Genomic DNA, 13,734 nt, shown 5'->3' with positions numbered 1-13,734 from the left:
CAGCAGGTCTTCATACCCTCTGCTCCTAGATAGTGTTTATAATAAGTACAATAACCATTTCTCTCTCTCTCTCTCCCTCCATCTCTCTCTCCTTCTCCCCTGTCTCAGTCTGTCTCTCTGTCTCTCTCTCTCACTAGCAAATGTCCATCTAGGTTTCCAAGGCCAATTCAAACTCCATCTCCTGTCGCTTTCACAATGGCCCGTTCATAGCACCATGTCGTAGAGTAAGCTCCCGTCTCCAAGACATGCCACTTATTCTCTAATTATTCCCTGGAACTAAATTCACTACCACACAGAGTAGGTAATAAATGAGTCCATTTGCACTTCAAAGAAAAATAGCAAAATTTTACCATTATCCTTTTGGCATTTATTTTCTACCTGAGATATATAAATATGGAGATAGAAGAAAGAGAGGAGAATGTTTTGGAACAAAAGAATGACACCAGTCTGAACCAGCAGGCATTTCAGCAAGAGAAAAAAGGGGTGAGGAGAACTCATCGTATGGGGTGCCGAAGTTCACCTAAGGCTAAGGCTAGAGACTGACACAGAGGTAAAGACAACTGGAAAAACAGTAATTCAAAATTATATGTAGGGGCTGGGGATTTAGCTCAGCGGCAAAAGCGCCTGCCTGGCAAGCGCAAGGTCGTGAGTTCGGTTCCCGGTACCGGAGAAAAACCAAAAAAAAAAAAAACATAAAAAATAAACACAAAATTATATGTAAATTTACTCACAGATGAGAGTACTGATTTCTCCAGTCTCTCTACTAAGCTGAGAATTAGTATTTATTTTAAAATTATCATAAATCTACCTATTATTTTCATTGCTACTATTATTTATAGGTAAGTCTATATTCTAAGTACTGAGCTAATGCAAACATGATAATATAAACAGTATATGAAAGATTATAAACATAAAATCTATAAATAAAAATTCAGTTTTTTTAAAAAGCTCTCAAAATCTATAGCCTCAGTTTGACAACAATTGACTACTAATTGACTATACATACATTAAAAATTATTTTTTTATTAAGTAGACATTAACAGAATGGCTTTTAAAGAAGCCTTTAGCTATCATTTAGAAATATGAATATAAGCCATTTCAGTCAATTAAACAAAAAATGTTAAAAGGATCTACTCATAAACATTTTGATAAATAAAAGCTACATTATCAGCAAAAAAAAATTACTAATTCTACGGTAAAAAGGCTTGAAGCTTTTAAAAGCTACTCTGCAAGCTGAATGGAATGAGCTGAACACTTCTGCAAAGCATTCACCATCACTACAGAAAATAGGAAGAATAACATCTCTAAATAATTAATAGTATTTTTTAGCAAGCTGTTCTAGGACATACTTGAAAAACTGGCCCTAGAAAGGTCACAGAAAGATCAAAATTCATACAAATTCGACCATATAAAAAGACAGGCTGCTCCAGGCACAATTAGCACTACTCCACTGACCTCTCCTGGGTGTGCTATTAATCAGCACATGATTTAAGTCAAGTACCTTAGTATCCCCAAGCCTCAGGGGCCTATATAAGTGTATGCTAAAATAAAAAGACTGATCCCAGCTTGAATAGCTTATGATTTTATTACCTGCTGAAAGTTGTTACATCTTTGAATACAGTTCAGCAAGTTCTAAAATGTTTAGAATGCACTTAAGGAAATGGACATCCATGTTTATACTGTACATCCATGGTCCCTGAAAATTCTCATCTGTTTAGATAGGTCCTACTCCAGGGATTTGAATGCACTCACAGGAAGCAAGAAAATTTGACAACAGACCCGAAGGAAAAGCTAAGCCAACAATCCTGCGATACCACAAAGTGTCCACATCAGGCAGGCCTAACCTGCACCCCTGGACAAGAAGTAATGCAACACCACAGGAGCATAAACTTTTCATGTTCTGTGCTGTTTAGTGATATTTTCATGCCGCAATTGCAAAGTGCTCTGCTACAGACAGTATAATTAACAGCACAGCACCACGTAGGGGAGGGTGCAGTGCAGCATATCTCCGCCTCCTACACCCACAACACAATCCACCGGAAACCCACAGGTATCTGAAGACACATGCACCTGTGTGCTTGGCCAGTAAAACACAGTGATTATCAGTAATGGTTACAGTGATAATACTTGTTACCAAGCACATATGTACGCTTTCTTATTTAATTTGGCTAATTTAACTTAGACTCTATTGTAGCATTTTTACTGTATTGTTTCATAAAATACTTTCAAGTTTTAAACTTTTTATGTTGAAATGTTAGAACATCATCTAATGGAAGAAGGAGACAGAGCAAAACAAGTTAAAATGAAAGGTAAGAAATACTGGCAATGTCAGAGTAGCATAGTGTCAATAACTTGGTCCAAAATGACCAAGCAGAAGGACGTGGGGCCAAGCTGACGGATCTGGCAGGGTTCTATGGTCTGAGCCTCTTAGAAAGCAGGCATTTCTTGGGAGAAAGGAATTAAAGACAAAAAGGGCACCAATATTCCTCGTACAGATGTATTTACAGGAAAAGCTGTGTTCATTTGCTGTACGACTTGAAGAAGGTCTACAATCCACAATTTCCACGAAACTGTGAACATCATAGCCTGAGGAAAAAAATAAGCCATTAAGGATTGTGAGAAATTAAATACAGCTGTCTATGATAAAAGTATAGCACTCAATGAAGTAGTTCCAATAATACACAGACGTTCCAGCGCACACGCAGAATCCCCTCAGGTTCCCTCGAGCAGCTTCTCTCAAGTGAAATAAAATATAATAAAGCAGTTTTGACTTTCCAGAATAACAATGCATGAAACTAATTTAGATGAATTCCCAGGGAAAAAGAAATTAGATGCTTCATTCACAGACATATTTTAACATACACAATTCTGATTCTTATTCCCAGTTAATCTCAACTATATAACTCTGTCAATCAACTAAAAAATTGTCAAATAATGTAAAAATGCTGTCAGTTATGAAAGTGAGCAAACTCTGCCTTACAGTTTCTTTTATTAAAGCTATCGAAATGTAGCACATTTCGAGGAAGATCTAAGGTACAGAATAGTAGTAGTATTCATTCTTTTTGAAACCAATTGGGTACATCACAATATTACTTAGGGCTGTCTGTATTACACTACAAATTATCCGAAATTTACAAATAGACAGTGAGTGCTTCTGTATGCAGAAACAAATATATGAGTTGTTTTTCTCACTTACAGAATCATAAAATCAGATCTGACTTGTTCCACAGATGCTCTCCAAGTCCCTCTCCTTAGACCATGAGGTCTCCGCGCTCTGTGAAAAACCTTATGTCCAATAGAGGAGTAACGTGACAAGGTAAGGAAAGAGGAACTCACAATCAACTAAAGCAAAATTTTTTTTTTTTTTTTTTGGTTTTTCTCCGGTACCGGGAACCGAACTCACGACCTTGCGCTTGCCAGGCAGGCGCTTTGCCGCTGAGCTAAATCCCCAGCCCCAACTAAAGCAAAATTAAGAACTAGATGAGCAGGTACAATGTGCATGTGAACTTGAGGAAATTTTTAAAAATCATACCAGAATTCAGAAATGCTCTAAATCAAGGAGTGGTTCCCTTAAAAGACATTGCTAAGAGGAGTGTTTATGATTCTCTAGTATTAAACAAAAATTAAAGATCTAAATGCTTTTTAAAAAGTGAGAATATATAGATTCAATTGGAAATTAATTACCATTCCCAAGATTACCAGAGTGTCAGGTGATTTTTCACTCTGATCACAGGAGTCTAGGCAAAGATTAGATCTTGCCTTTGGCTAAATTCCACAAGCTCAGGTCAATTAAACAGATTTTTAGTGTTGGTGAATCCTGCGTGCACAGGCTGAACTAGAGATTTCAAGAAGAGGTACAACATTGTGTTTGGAACGGCAGAGGAAAACGAGCAAAAGGAAAATAAATGCATAGAATAACTAAAGAGTATCTAATTTTAAAAGACAAAATAAAAGAATGATAGAATACAGTGACTTTCATCACATACTCAACTGCATGCATTAAGATAAACTAACCCTGCCTCTATCTCCCAAATCACATTACCTACAAAAGAAGTGTCCCACTCTTAGGTAAAATCTAAGAACTGAATTTATAGAAGGAGAGAGTAAAATCATGATTACCAGGGGTTGGAGGTTGGGAAATGAGGAGATGATACTCAAAGGGTACAAAGCTCAACACAGGAAAAATGAGTTTGATGGGGTTTTATTAGACCTATTACACAACAGTGAGGAAAAAGCTAATGACTGAGCACTATGTATCTCAATAGCACTAAGACAGTAAATCTCAAACATTCTTGGGCTAGGGATATAACTCAGTGGCACAAGTGCCTGCCTGGTAAGTGCAAGGTCCTGAGTTCAATTCCCAGTACCAAAAAAAAAAAAAAAAAATCAAACGTTCTCACCATGAAAAATGTCAAAGGTCAAGGGTGATAGGTTAATTAGCTTGCTTTAATTATTCCATACTGTTTTCAAAAATTATGTCACTTTGTACTCCATAAATACATACAATTATAATTTGTTGATATATACTAAAAAGTATATACCAACATGAATCTAAATAAATGTTTATGGTTGGTACAGGTTTGCAATATATAGTAATTACATCATATGGGGCAATTAGTACATACACACATTGCACCTTGATCGTTTTTACTTCTTCCTCTGCCTCTCTTCCCTCCTCCTCAGAGTCCCTTCCAAACTATACAATATCTCCCTGTTGCCTACCATCTCTTTCTATTTTGCTCACTAAATTTTTTTTAAAAAGGGGGAGGGGACAATCTAAGCTCTCCCAGTTGGGAAGGGAAATGGCAAATGACCTTAGGCAGGATGAATGGTGGCCAACAAACCAATCTGTGCCGATAGGTGGGACAAGGATTCCTGGGGTGAGGTGGGTGTCACCACCACCAAAGACAGCTGACAGCCCCGCCCTCTGAGCCACCTTCACATTGTCACCGAATCACCAGGTCAACAACACAATTCTAACAGTTTTCCTGCTAAACCTAAGGTGAAATCCCATCACAGTGATCTACTTGGGACATCTGAAAGGATTTGTGACATATTTCTACTTATTTGTAGAAAAAAAACTTTTCTTATTAGTGCAAACAGGATTCACATATGTAAACACAGCATTAAAAACTGCAGTATCTTTAAAAATTAATTTAAATTGTACTAGGTTTGACCACTGTAGTCACAGCTCCATATATTACTGTAACATTAACGTGAAAGTGCTTAGAATCCATTTATGCTACCTTTAAAATGCCCCAATAAGAATTTCTTACACAGCCATTCTCTGTAACTCTCATAATGTAACCTGTTTACTTAGCATAGCTAACGAAGAATGTATTAATTAAGGTGAAACACAGCTTTAACACGTCACCTGCTCCCTCAATTTTCTGCCTTTCCTATTATAAGAGATGGAGGCCTTTGAAAGTCAATCACTGCTATAACCCCTACAAAGTCTTAGTATATTATTATCTTCTCCATTTTATTTTCAATATGTCACTGTTTCCCATCAGTTTTCAAATAAGGTGTGTCCTAGCTCTCTTCACAAAATTTCCTTATCTTATACTTCAACCAGCTCTCAGCAAATCTGTCCCCAGGAAGGTCAGAGATGACTTCCTCATTGCTGTATGTTCTGTCTTCATTTTCCTTGGCATGTCATTAGTGACAATTTCACCCCAGTGCTCAGAATTTCCCACCCACAGCCCCCTACATATCTTCACCTTCCTACTTCCTCCTGCCTCTTCTTCAGGTCCTGCTTACTCTTAGCCTCAGAAAGGAAAGTTAGATCCATCCCAACATTTCCACCATCTGCTCAATTTCCTTCTCTATAAAGCCCAGTCCTACCTGTGTATATTTCAGTGCCGTACAAATTCTTTTTGATAGATAATGTTCTCTATAAAACTAGGGATTTACACTGATTACGCTGTGTATGGTTCACCATTATATATTGCCAGCGTCAAAGCAAAACATCTCACGTAAACACTCAGCAAATGCATAATTGCCTGAATTATTTCCATTCAATAAACAAGCTGTTACTGCTGTAATAGATCGGCCACTACAAAATGAACGAAATGGATGCCATATCTCTGTCCAGGATCCAGAATGTCTTGTGCAAAATTTTTAAAGATATTCAACACAATAGTGCTAATTCTCAATTCACTCAATCTAGTAAGTATAAATGACATGGTCCAGTTTTTTAGTAATGACAGTTAATCATTCTCAAAACGCGCAAAACCAAAATATCGCTGGTGCTACCCTACCGCGTACATCTTAGAGAAATAAAAAGTGTGCTATTTCAAGCTGCGTGATCCCAGTGAAGAAGCAAAACAAGAGAAATACTTAAACAGAATCTCTGGAAGGAAATAGCTCACTCTCAGCCTCCACTCAGCACAGACCTATGACAGGGTGTATAAAAAGAAAAAAGTAATTCAAATGTGCATCAATATTTTGCTCTACCATAATCCTTTTATTTATCAGATACTAGCAAACAGTATCTCTAACATCAGCGAGTTATACTCACAGACTGCCAGAATTTCCATACAGGAGAGAGGAAGAGGCTGCACTCTGAGACAGCCACAGACTTACTTTAAAACTAGGTTTTCTTGACAAGCACATTATCTTACTTAGAGTGTATGCTTATTTGGGGTAGCTTTGGAGGAATGATGGAAATTACATCTAGGGATCTCTCTAAGATACTGTCACAAGTAATGCAAACCTTTCATCTTCAACAAACCAGAAATGTATTAATAAAGTTAGAACCAAAAAACAAAAGATGCAACAGTGATTTTTGCAGTGTACATTTGATAACTATGCATTTTGAACAAAAATAACACATTAAAGATATAATCACTTAAACGCAGTATTACAAAGATGATTTCAACTTCCCGAAGATTTATCATGAGCAAACACTTGAACTATCTGATCTTAAAAACAGCCTGCAATAATACTCTCAATATTTATAGGCTGGGTAGTTAAATAGGAAGGAGTCCCAAGAGATGCAATGAAGATGTGAACAGATTACTATCCTTGTCTACTACTTACAAAATGACAGCAATCAGATAGAAAGAATATGGAAAGTTACAATCAGATGGCAAGAGGCAAGATTAAAAGGCATTTGATCATCCACATCTTAAGAACTATTATTTATATCTTTATTGTACCGCCACTTATGAACATGAATATTAAACTAAAACAAAGTACTTTATATTAACTTTCAATATTTATTGACATCATGTGTTCCATAACTATTACTTTTTAAAGAACAACAGAAAGAGCTTTGAAGGTTTTGTACTCCCTTACCTTATACAACTGTAATGTTTAAAAGTGCTAGCAGCTTTCTGGCATTCTAGGCACAGCTGAATAGCTCCTGGGTAGTCTTCCTCCTTAACATAAAAACAGAGCTCATTACACTGGAAATATTTTTCTTAAAACCTCTCATGAAAACACATCTCTTTTTGTACTTGAAGCAAAAGTTATCAAATCAAAACACTGTAATTCCTCTTCAACAAAACCTAGAATGCTGATGGTAGATAAGTAACAAGATATAGAGTCAGCTAACTCCAGGCCTAAAATGTCTGCAGAAAAAAAAAGTAAAATATTGTGTTTCCTCAAATACACAGTAATAGCCCTCTGAAACCATGACCTAAGGATAAGTAACTATATATAGAATTATAAGCTACTTTATAACGAAGGCTTTCATTACTAATACATCTTCTTTCAACAATGTATATATCAAATGGTCCAAAATAATATGGATTCCATTGAGGAAATAGAATCAAGATTCAACAGTTCTATCATATCAACAAACAATTCCAAGGAAATGTATTTTGGAAAAAGTGAAATATTATATATAACCTCAATATATTTATCACCTGGACAATCATTTAATGCCTAGTTAATTTTTCATATGGATCTCTCAAACCTAGGTTTGCAATACGAGATCAGAAAAAACATAGTGATTATATATATGGAAAACCATAAAACTTTTCCCTATGCTCATATCTAAATTCAACAAATGCTACTGAAACCACTAGGGACACTGACATAATGACATAGTACCTACTCTAAGGAGCTCAAGTATGATGGGAAAACATACATATTTCATTAGTCTTTGGAGAACTTTATTATGACAGAAGTAGACAGAGAATGCTCAAAGTATCAAAGAAAAAAACCAGATGGCTCTCTCAGAAAACCAATGGATACATGATACTAAACAAAACAAAAATATCATATATTCCATAAATTGCTACTATAGTTAGATGCAAAACATAATTTTGTATCTGGATGCAGCACACTCAAAAGACTGGTGAGCATGCCAATGTTACTAAAAAGTAAATGTTTTCCAAATAAATTTGGTTTTCTCGATAAGTATATATTATACCCATAGGAAAGGCTCCAGGGCAAGTAGTACCTTTATTTAAAAATGCTCGTTTGGGGCTGGGGATTTAGCTCAGCAGCAAAGCGCCTGCCTGGCAAGTGCAAGGTAGTGAGTTCGATTCCCGGTACCGGAGAAAAACCAAATAAATAAATAAATAAATAAATAAATAAATAAAAATGCTCGTTAGAGTATATACCAACTTGAGAAAAATTCCTATTTGAATTTTGTCTACAATCATTTTTCTACACAATATTATTAGCATCACCAAATTTCCAAGCCTTGTTAGCTTACCTCCAGTAATTCACTTAAACGTACGTCTGTTCTTTGCTGGCAAAAAAAAAAAAAAAAAAAATCAAAGGTAATATATGTTTCAAACACAAAACTACGGTGTAATTTTTTTTTAAAATGACTTGTATATACCAGTGTTTTTATAGTTCTTAGAGACTTCAGAAGTCCAATCAGCAACTGACGTTTCCTCTGATTTGCAAGAAGGCCTAAACTAGCTTGAGTAAAACCTTCCTTTGCAATATTCAAGTGTCTGTAAAAGTGAATAATACATAGTTAAAAGTTTCCTAATATAACAAGAACACGGCAAAGCGCCTGCCTGGCAAGCGCAAGGTCGTGAGTTCGGTTCCTGGTACCGGAGAAAAACCAAAAAAAAAAAAAAAAAAAAAAAACAAGAACACTATCCACACAGAACAATTAAACCACTAGTGACCACACTGTTATTAAAACTGGAAAGTGTGAATACTATTTGACAAATTTAGTCAACGGCAAAACCTAAACCAGCATTGCTCATATGTGGTGAGTGTGTACTGATGCCAGTCTGAGAACTATCAGTGGTCCACGGTAAGAAAACTACAGAAACTGAAAAAAGTATTTAAAAATGTAGTGTAGAATGTGACAGAATAGTTTTATTCTATGTGAATCTAATAATTTAAAAATTGGGGCAGCTTTATGCCTTTGTTATTTCTTTTATTTCACTTTCCTCCTAATTTGTTTCTATCATATTTTACACAAATAGCCTGTGACAAGTTGAGGGAAACAAAGAAAAACACTGGTCCCTCACCACAAATAGTTTAGGAGGCAGCAGTCCAAACAATTTCACAAACAGTGATATTTGTAACCTATACACGGGCTTATAGATATCCCCATATGTCTGTAATTTTTAGATCATAATATATGTTCACATAAGGGATATTATTCTGGAAACTACAGCCATAATTTTAAAAGTAAAGAATCACTGATACATTTCATCCTCGTTTTCGAAATACTTCACAGCTTAGTAAACAAAATACCACAGAAAACAATACCTTCTCCCATTTGTGCAGATTACAGCAGCCAGCTGAAGACCTGTCTGTAATGAAGTAACTCTTTCAAGTTCCTGTGGAAAGATTAGGTGTACATTATTGTTTGAAGCATTTGATTTTTCTTTCTTACTCTTATGGTGTTCAATAAAAAATGAAGACGGTTTCAAAGAAAAGCCTGCTTGGAAAACAAAATAACAACAACAGTATCCACACCTCAAAACTGTTAGTATATTTTTCAAAGTTATTTAGAATAACTACCTCCAATTGACTTTCACAATGAAAGATGACAAAATATTTAGTCAGTAGTCCTTGTAAGAAAATCTAAACTAACCCGTTTGAGACAGAAATAAATAAATACCAATAATACAACCATTTACATGTCTCTACCCAACAGAACTCCACAAACTACTTAAGAACATGACAAATATGATTTCTGTCTTTTAAAGTACTCTGACAGTGAATGTCTTGATCTGAATACCGGTAAGACATTTCAATGAATTTTGAAAACTCTCATTTTCTGATGAAAACACAGATTCAGCTACACAGTTCCAATTTTATCATATTTTAAAAGACAGACTGTTACACTATCATTAAGCTGAACTGTCAGATTGCTGATTTATGTTTTTTCTTACAAAGTTTATAGAAGCAGTTTTCACTATCTTTTGTAAAGTTTGAAAAACAAAATCATATCAGAATGATATATAAAATTATTTCACTTCTTTAGCTTGGTAAATTGCCCCAAATAAGAGAAACATACAACCCACACAACACATGAACAAATTATAAACAAACAGAATTAATTACAATATTTTAACAGTTTCTAGCATGTCACTCATGTCATTTTTAAAATTACTATGAAAATAGTAAGTATTATCCTACCTTTACATAAGCAGGCTGTTTTTCAAGGATTAAATCTGCTACTTTTTTAGAGACCTACAAAAACATGCCAACAAAGGAAGTAAAAGCAAAAGTTCACACTTCTTAGTATATTTTATATTTAAATTTTTTGTGAGAATATTCTATAGGTCTTAATGATAACTCCCACAGCAGTTAATGCCATGTTATTATTCTACACATTTCCCTGGGCTATGAATTAATAAAATAAGTAGTATAATAAGTACATGACAAGGCATCTAAACCTTATGAGAAATTAAGTAAATGGTCAGTATTTATGTTGATGAATATCATGTGATTTAACAAATATGCACAATAGTGTAGCCATCCGTAAGGGCACTGTTCATGATTTCTAAAAGAAAAGTTTTAATCAACTTCGTTTATGAAGACAACTCTGAAAGGAAAAACTAAACATGTCCTTTGGTTTTTACTTTTAAAAAGTTGGAAATACACATTTTTTAGAATGCTATAAAGATATCTAAGGTTTTGTTGGTCCTTCCATGGATGATATTAACGTGCACATGTTAGAACTATATGGATTTTGAACCTGAGGGGCTTATTCCACTTTGTAGGGACCTTGCCAACCACACTGCAGAAATCCCCTCTCTAGCATGTAGCATGGCATGTGGAATGTACCAAGTATTTGCTCAAGAAACACAACTGGCCAAGCGAGTACAAACCACTGCATCACAGGAAACAACAGCATTAAGCTTTCTTAACAACAGCATTTCATGCTTTCTTAATCCTCATCAAACACTTTTGAATTATGTGAATTTTTTCTAGATACACTGATTGTTTCTGTCTAGAAAGACATGATTCTACTAAAGTTTAAGAAAATCATACTCGAAGCAGCTTTTAGACTTCAGTTAATGAAAACAGATTAAAATTAGCCATCAGTATCACTTTAAGAGTTCCAAAGATTCCCTAGGACTGTTTAATAATAGCTTAAGATAATAAAGTTCCTCTAAGAAGTCAAATAGGAACCACAAGTAGAAGTCAGGACCTTTAGTGCAAGATTAAAAAATGCTCCACTAAACTGTTATGGGAAGGGAAGTGGCAATCACACCCACAGTACAAGGAGCCTAAAGCTACTTACTAATGAAAAAGCAAGTTCTAAATTCTCTGATCACATTTAGGGTTCCAGAGACAATTCCAAGCTCTAGAAGCAAATCTACCAAAGTAACATGAGGAAAACAGCACTGGTATCAAACCTGCTATCAAAATCAGTACAAACATATAAATGTATCACCTGAGTCAAATAATAGGATTTGTTTAGACATTAATCAATTACTTAAAATCTGGGGCTGGGGATTTAGCTCAGCGGCAAAAGCGCCTGCCTGGCAAGCGCAAGGTCGTGAGTTTGGTTCCCGGTACCGGAGAAAAACCAAAAAAAAACCAAAAAACAAAAATTACTTAAAATCATGAAATCACAAACATCAGACCTGGCTGTTGTGTTGAATGTACAGTTTTGACAGAAAGAAATGTTTTTCACTCACTGCAGCTTGCTGTTGTTTCAGTTTGTCTCTGTATTCCTCTAATTCTTGCAAATTGAGAACAGGTGGGAGCTTCTATAGAAAAAAATCATCAAAGAATAAAAAATTAATTGCTTAATTTACTTTCATTTACGTGAACACCTCTGACTCATGAGCTACAATATATACATACAAAACACCACCGCATCCTCTTACCCTCCTTTTTTCCTGTCCTTCCAGTGCCCTCACTAGACTCCAGCCACAAAAGCCTACGCACCCTTTTGACACATCTAGTTTCAACAATCACCATGCCTCGCTATCCCGATGCCGCTACTCCAACCTCTGGGAAACCCCACTACCATTGGCGCACCCGGCCCCTGGCTGGAAGACAACGTCTCCCTGCCCTGTACTAGGAGATGGGGGTAAGTTCCTAATTCTAATTCCCTATTCTACCAGCCACAGATACTTTTCTATTTATCTCAAGGAACTCAATAGAGATTGCCCCTCTGAAATATTAGGGATGGTAACTAAGGGCTACGGTATGAGTGACAGCTGTTGGAATACAATCTGGATTATATTGGTTTTTAAAGGGTAGGATGGGAAACTAACAAAACATGCATACATTGTGTATACAGGAAACAGACTCCAAGTCGCATGAACCGACTGATAACAACGCATGAGTTAAAGACTGACTGACCTGTGTGTACTCCATATAAAGTACGTATGCACGCTTCATTTAGTCTGTCTAAAAATTTTACTATTCTGGCTTTCTGAAGTTCTTCTACATTTAAAATGCCAATCTGATTGCACAGTGGATTTTCATCATAATACACATTCATCACTGGAAGTCTCAGAGCTTGTCGGAGCATACTTAGACAAATATAAAACATGCGAGAAGCCACATCCTAACATACTGGAATAACAGCTGAAAACCAAAAACACAGAAATCTTTTCCTGACCAATATTCTGATGTTGTACTTTAAAAAAAAAATTATAATTTTATAATTTGGCCATTTAACAACGCTGTGAGTTCGTTTAGTCACAATGAACCTGCTCTGGTTATCAAAATATTAAGTGCCCCTGAAAAATACTCAAATCTCACTATTCAATCATTCAACAAAACAGCATTTAGATATGTTTCAATGAAAGTTTTCTTTTACCTCCAGCTCATATTTAACAATATCAAATGAGTCCACAGAAAAATATACTTGTTCAATACTATTAATTAGCTCTTGCTCAGCTTGAGGATCACTTGGCTGTTCTCGAAGTTCCCTGAATTCCTCCTTTAAGAAAAAATAAAAGTTACAATTACAACACTAGTAGCTGTTAAAATTCCACCTGCGTGGGTCCGGGATATAGCTCAGTGGCACAGTGCCTGCCTGGCAAGTACAAGGTCCTCAGTTTGATTCTTGGTACCCCCAAAAAATCTATCCATATAGAAACAAATGAGCATCTGTCATTAGCAGCTACCGATCTTCTGAGAACCCATCTGACCTAACACACAAACTAACTAGAGACCGGAAAAGTTTGTGGAAGACTAGGAAATAGCCAAATACTAATAATTGCTCATCAACTAAAGAAAAATCTAGCCACTTTAAAGATTTTATTCTCACATCCTTGTATGTCAATAAAGTTGAAAGAATTTAAATGTTTAACAAAAAGCAAAAAAAAAAAAACCTGC

General features: G+C 35.6%; 1 protein-coding gene across 2 annotated transcripts in view; it reads right to left on the bottom strand.

Annotated features, from left to right (window-relative positions):
- The window catches only part of Vps50 (VPS50 EARP/GARPII complex subunit), a 110,111-nt gene that overhangs the window by 78,885 nt on the left and 17,492 nt on the right, over positions 1 to 13,734 (bottom strand). The window contains exons 3-9 of one of the 2 annotated variants that reach the window (XM_005388036.2): positions 13,214 to 13,336; positions 12,078 to 12,149; positions 10,567 to 10,620; positions 9,691 to 9,761; positions 8,798 to 8,915; positions 8,669 to 8,704; positions 7,300 to 7,382 (exon numbers count right to left, since the gene is read on the bottom strand). In XM_005388036.2, coding sequence (XP_005388093.1) covers positions 7,300 to 7,382; positions 8,669 to 8,704; positions 8,798 to 8,915; positions 9,691 to 9,761; positions 10,567 to 10,620; positions 12,078 to 12,149; positions 13,214 to 13,336 — 557 coding nt within the window. The remainder of the gene's footprint in view (positions 1 to 7,299; positions 7,383 to 8,668; positions 8,705 to 8,797; positions 8,916 to 9,690; positions 9,762 to 10,566; positions 10,621 to 12,077; positions 12,150 to 13,213; positions 13,337 to 13,734) is intronic. The other variant, XM_013516067.1, reaches the window with a different exon arrangement.

The sequence above is a fragment of the Chinchilla lanigera genome, unplaced genomic scaffold (genome assembly GCF_000276665.1).
Source record: "Chinchilla lanigera isolate Chin_1 unplaced genomic scaffold, ChiLan1.0 scaffold00031, whole genome shotgun sequence".
NCBI lineage: Eukaryota > Metazoa > Chordata > Mammalia > Rodentia > Chinchillidae > Chinchilla > Chinchilla lanigera.
This window is presented reverse-complemented; position numbering and strand designations above follow the sequence as displayed.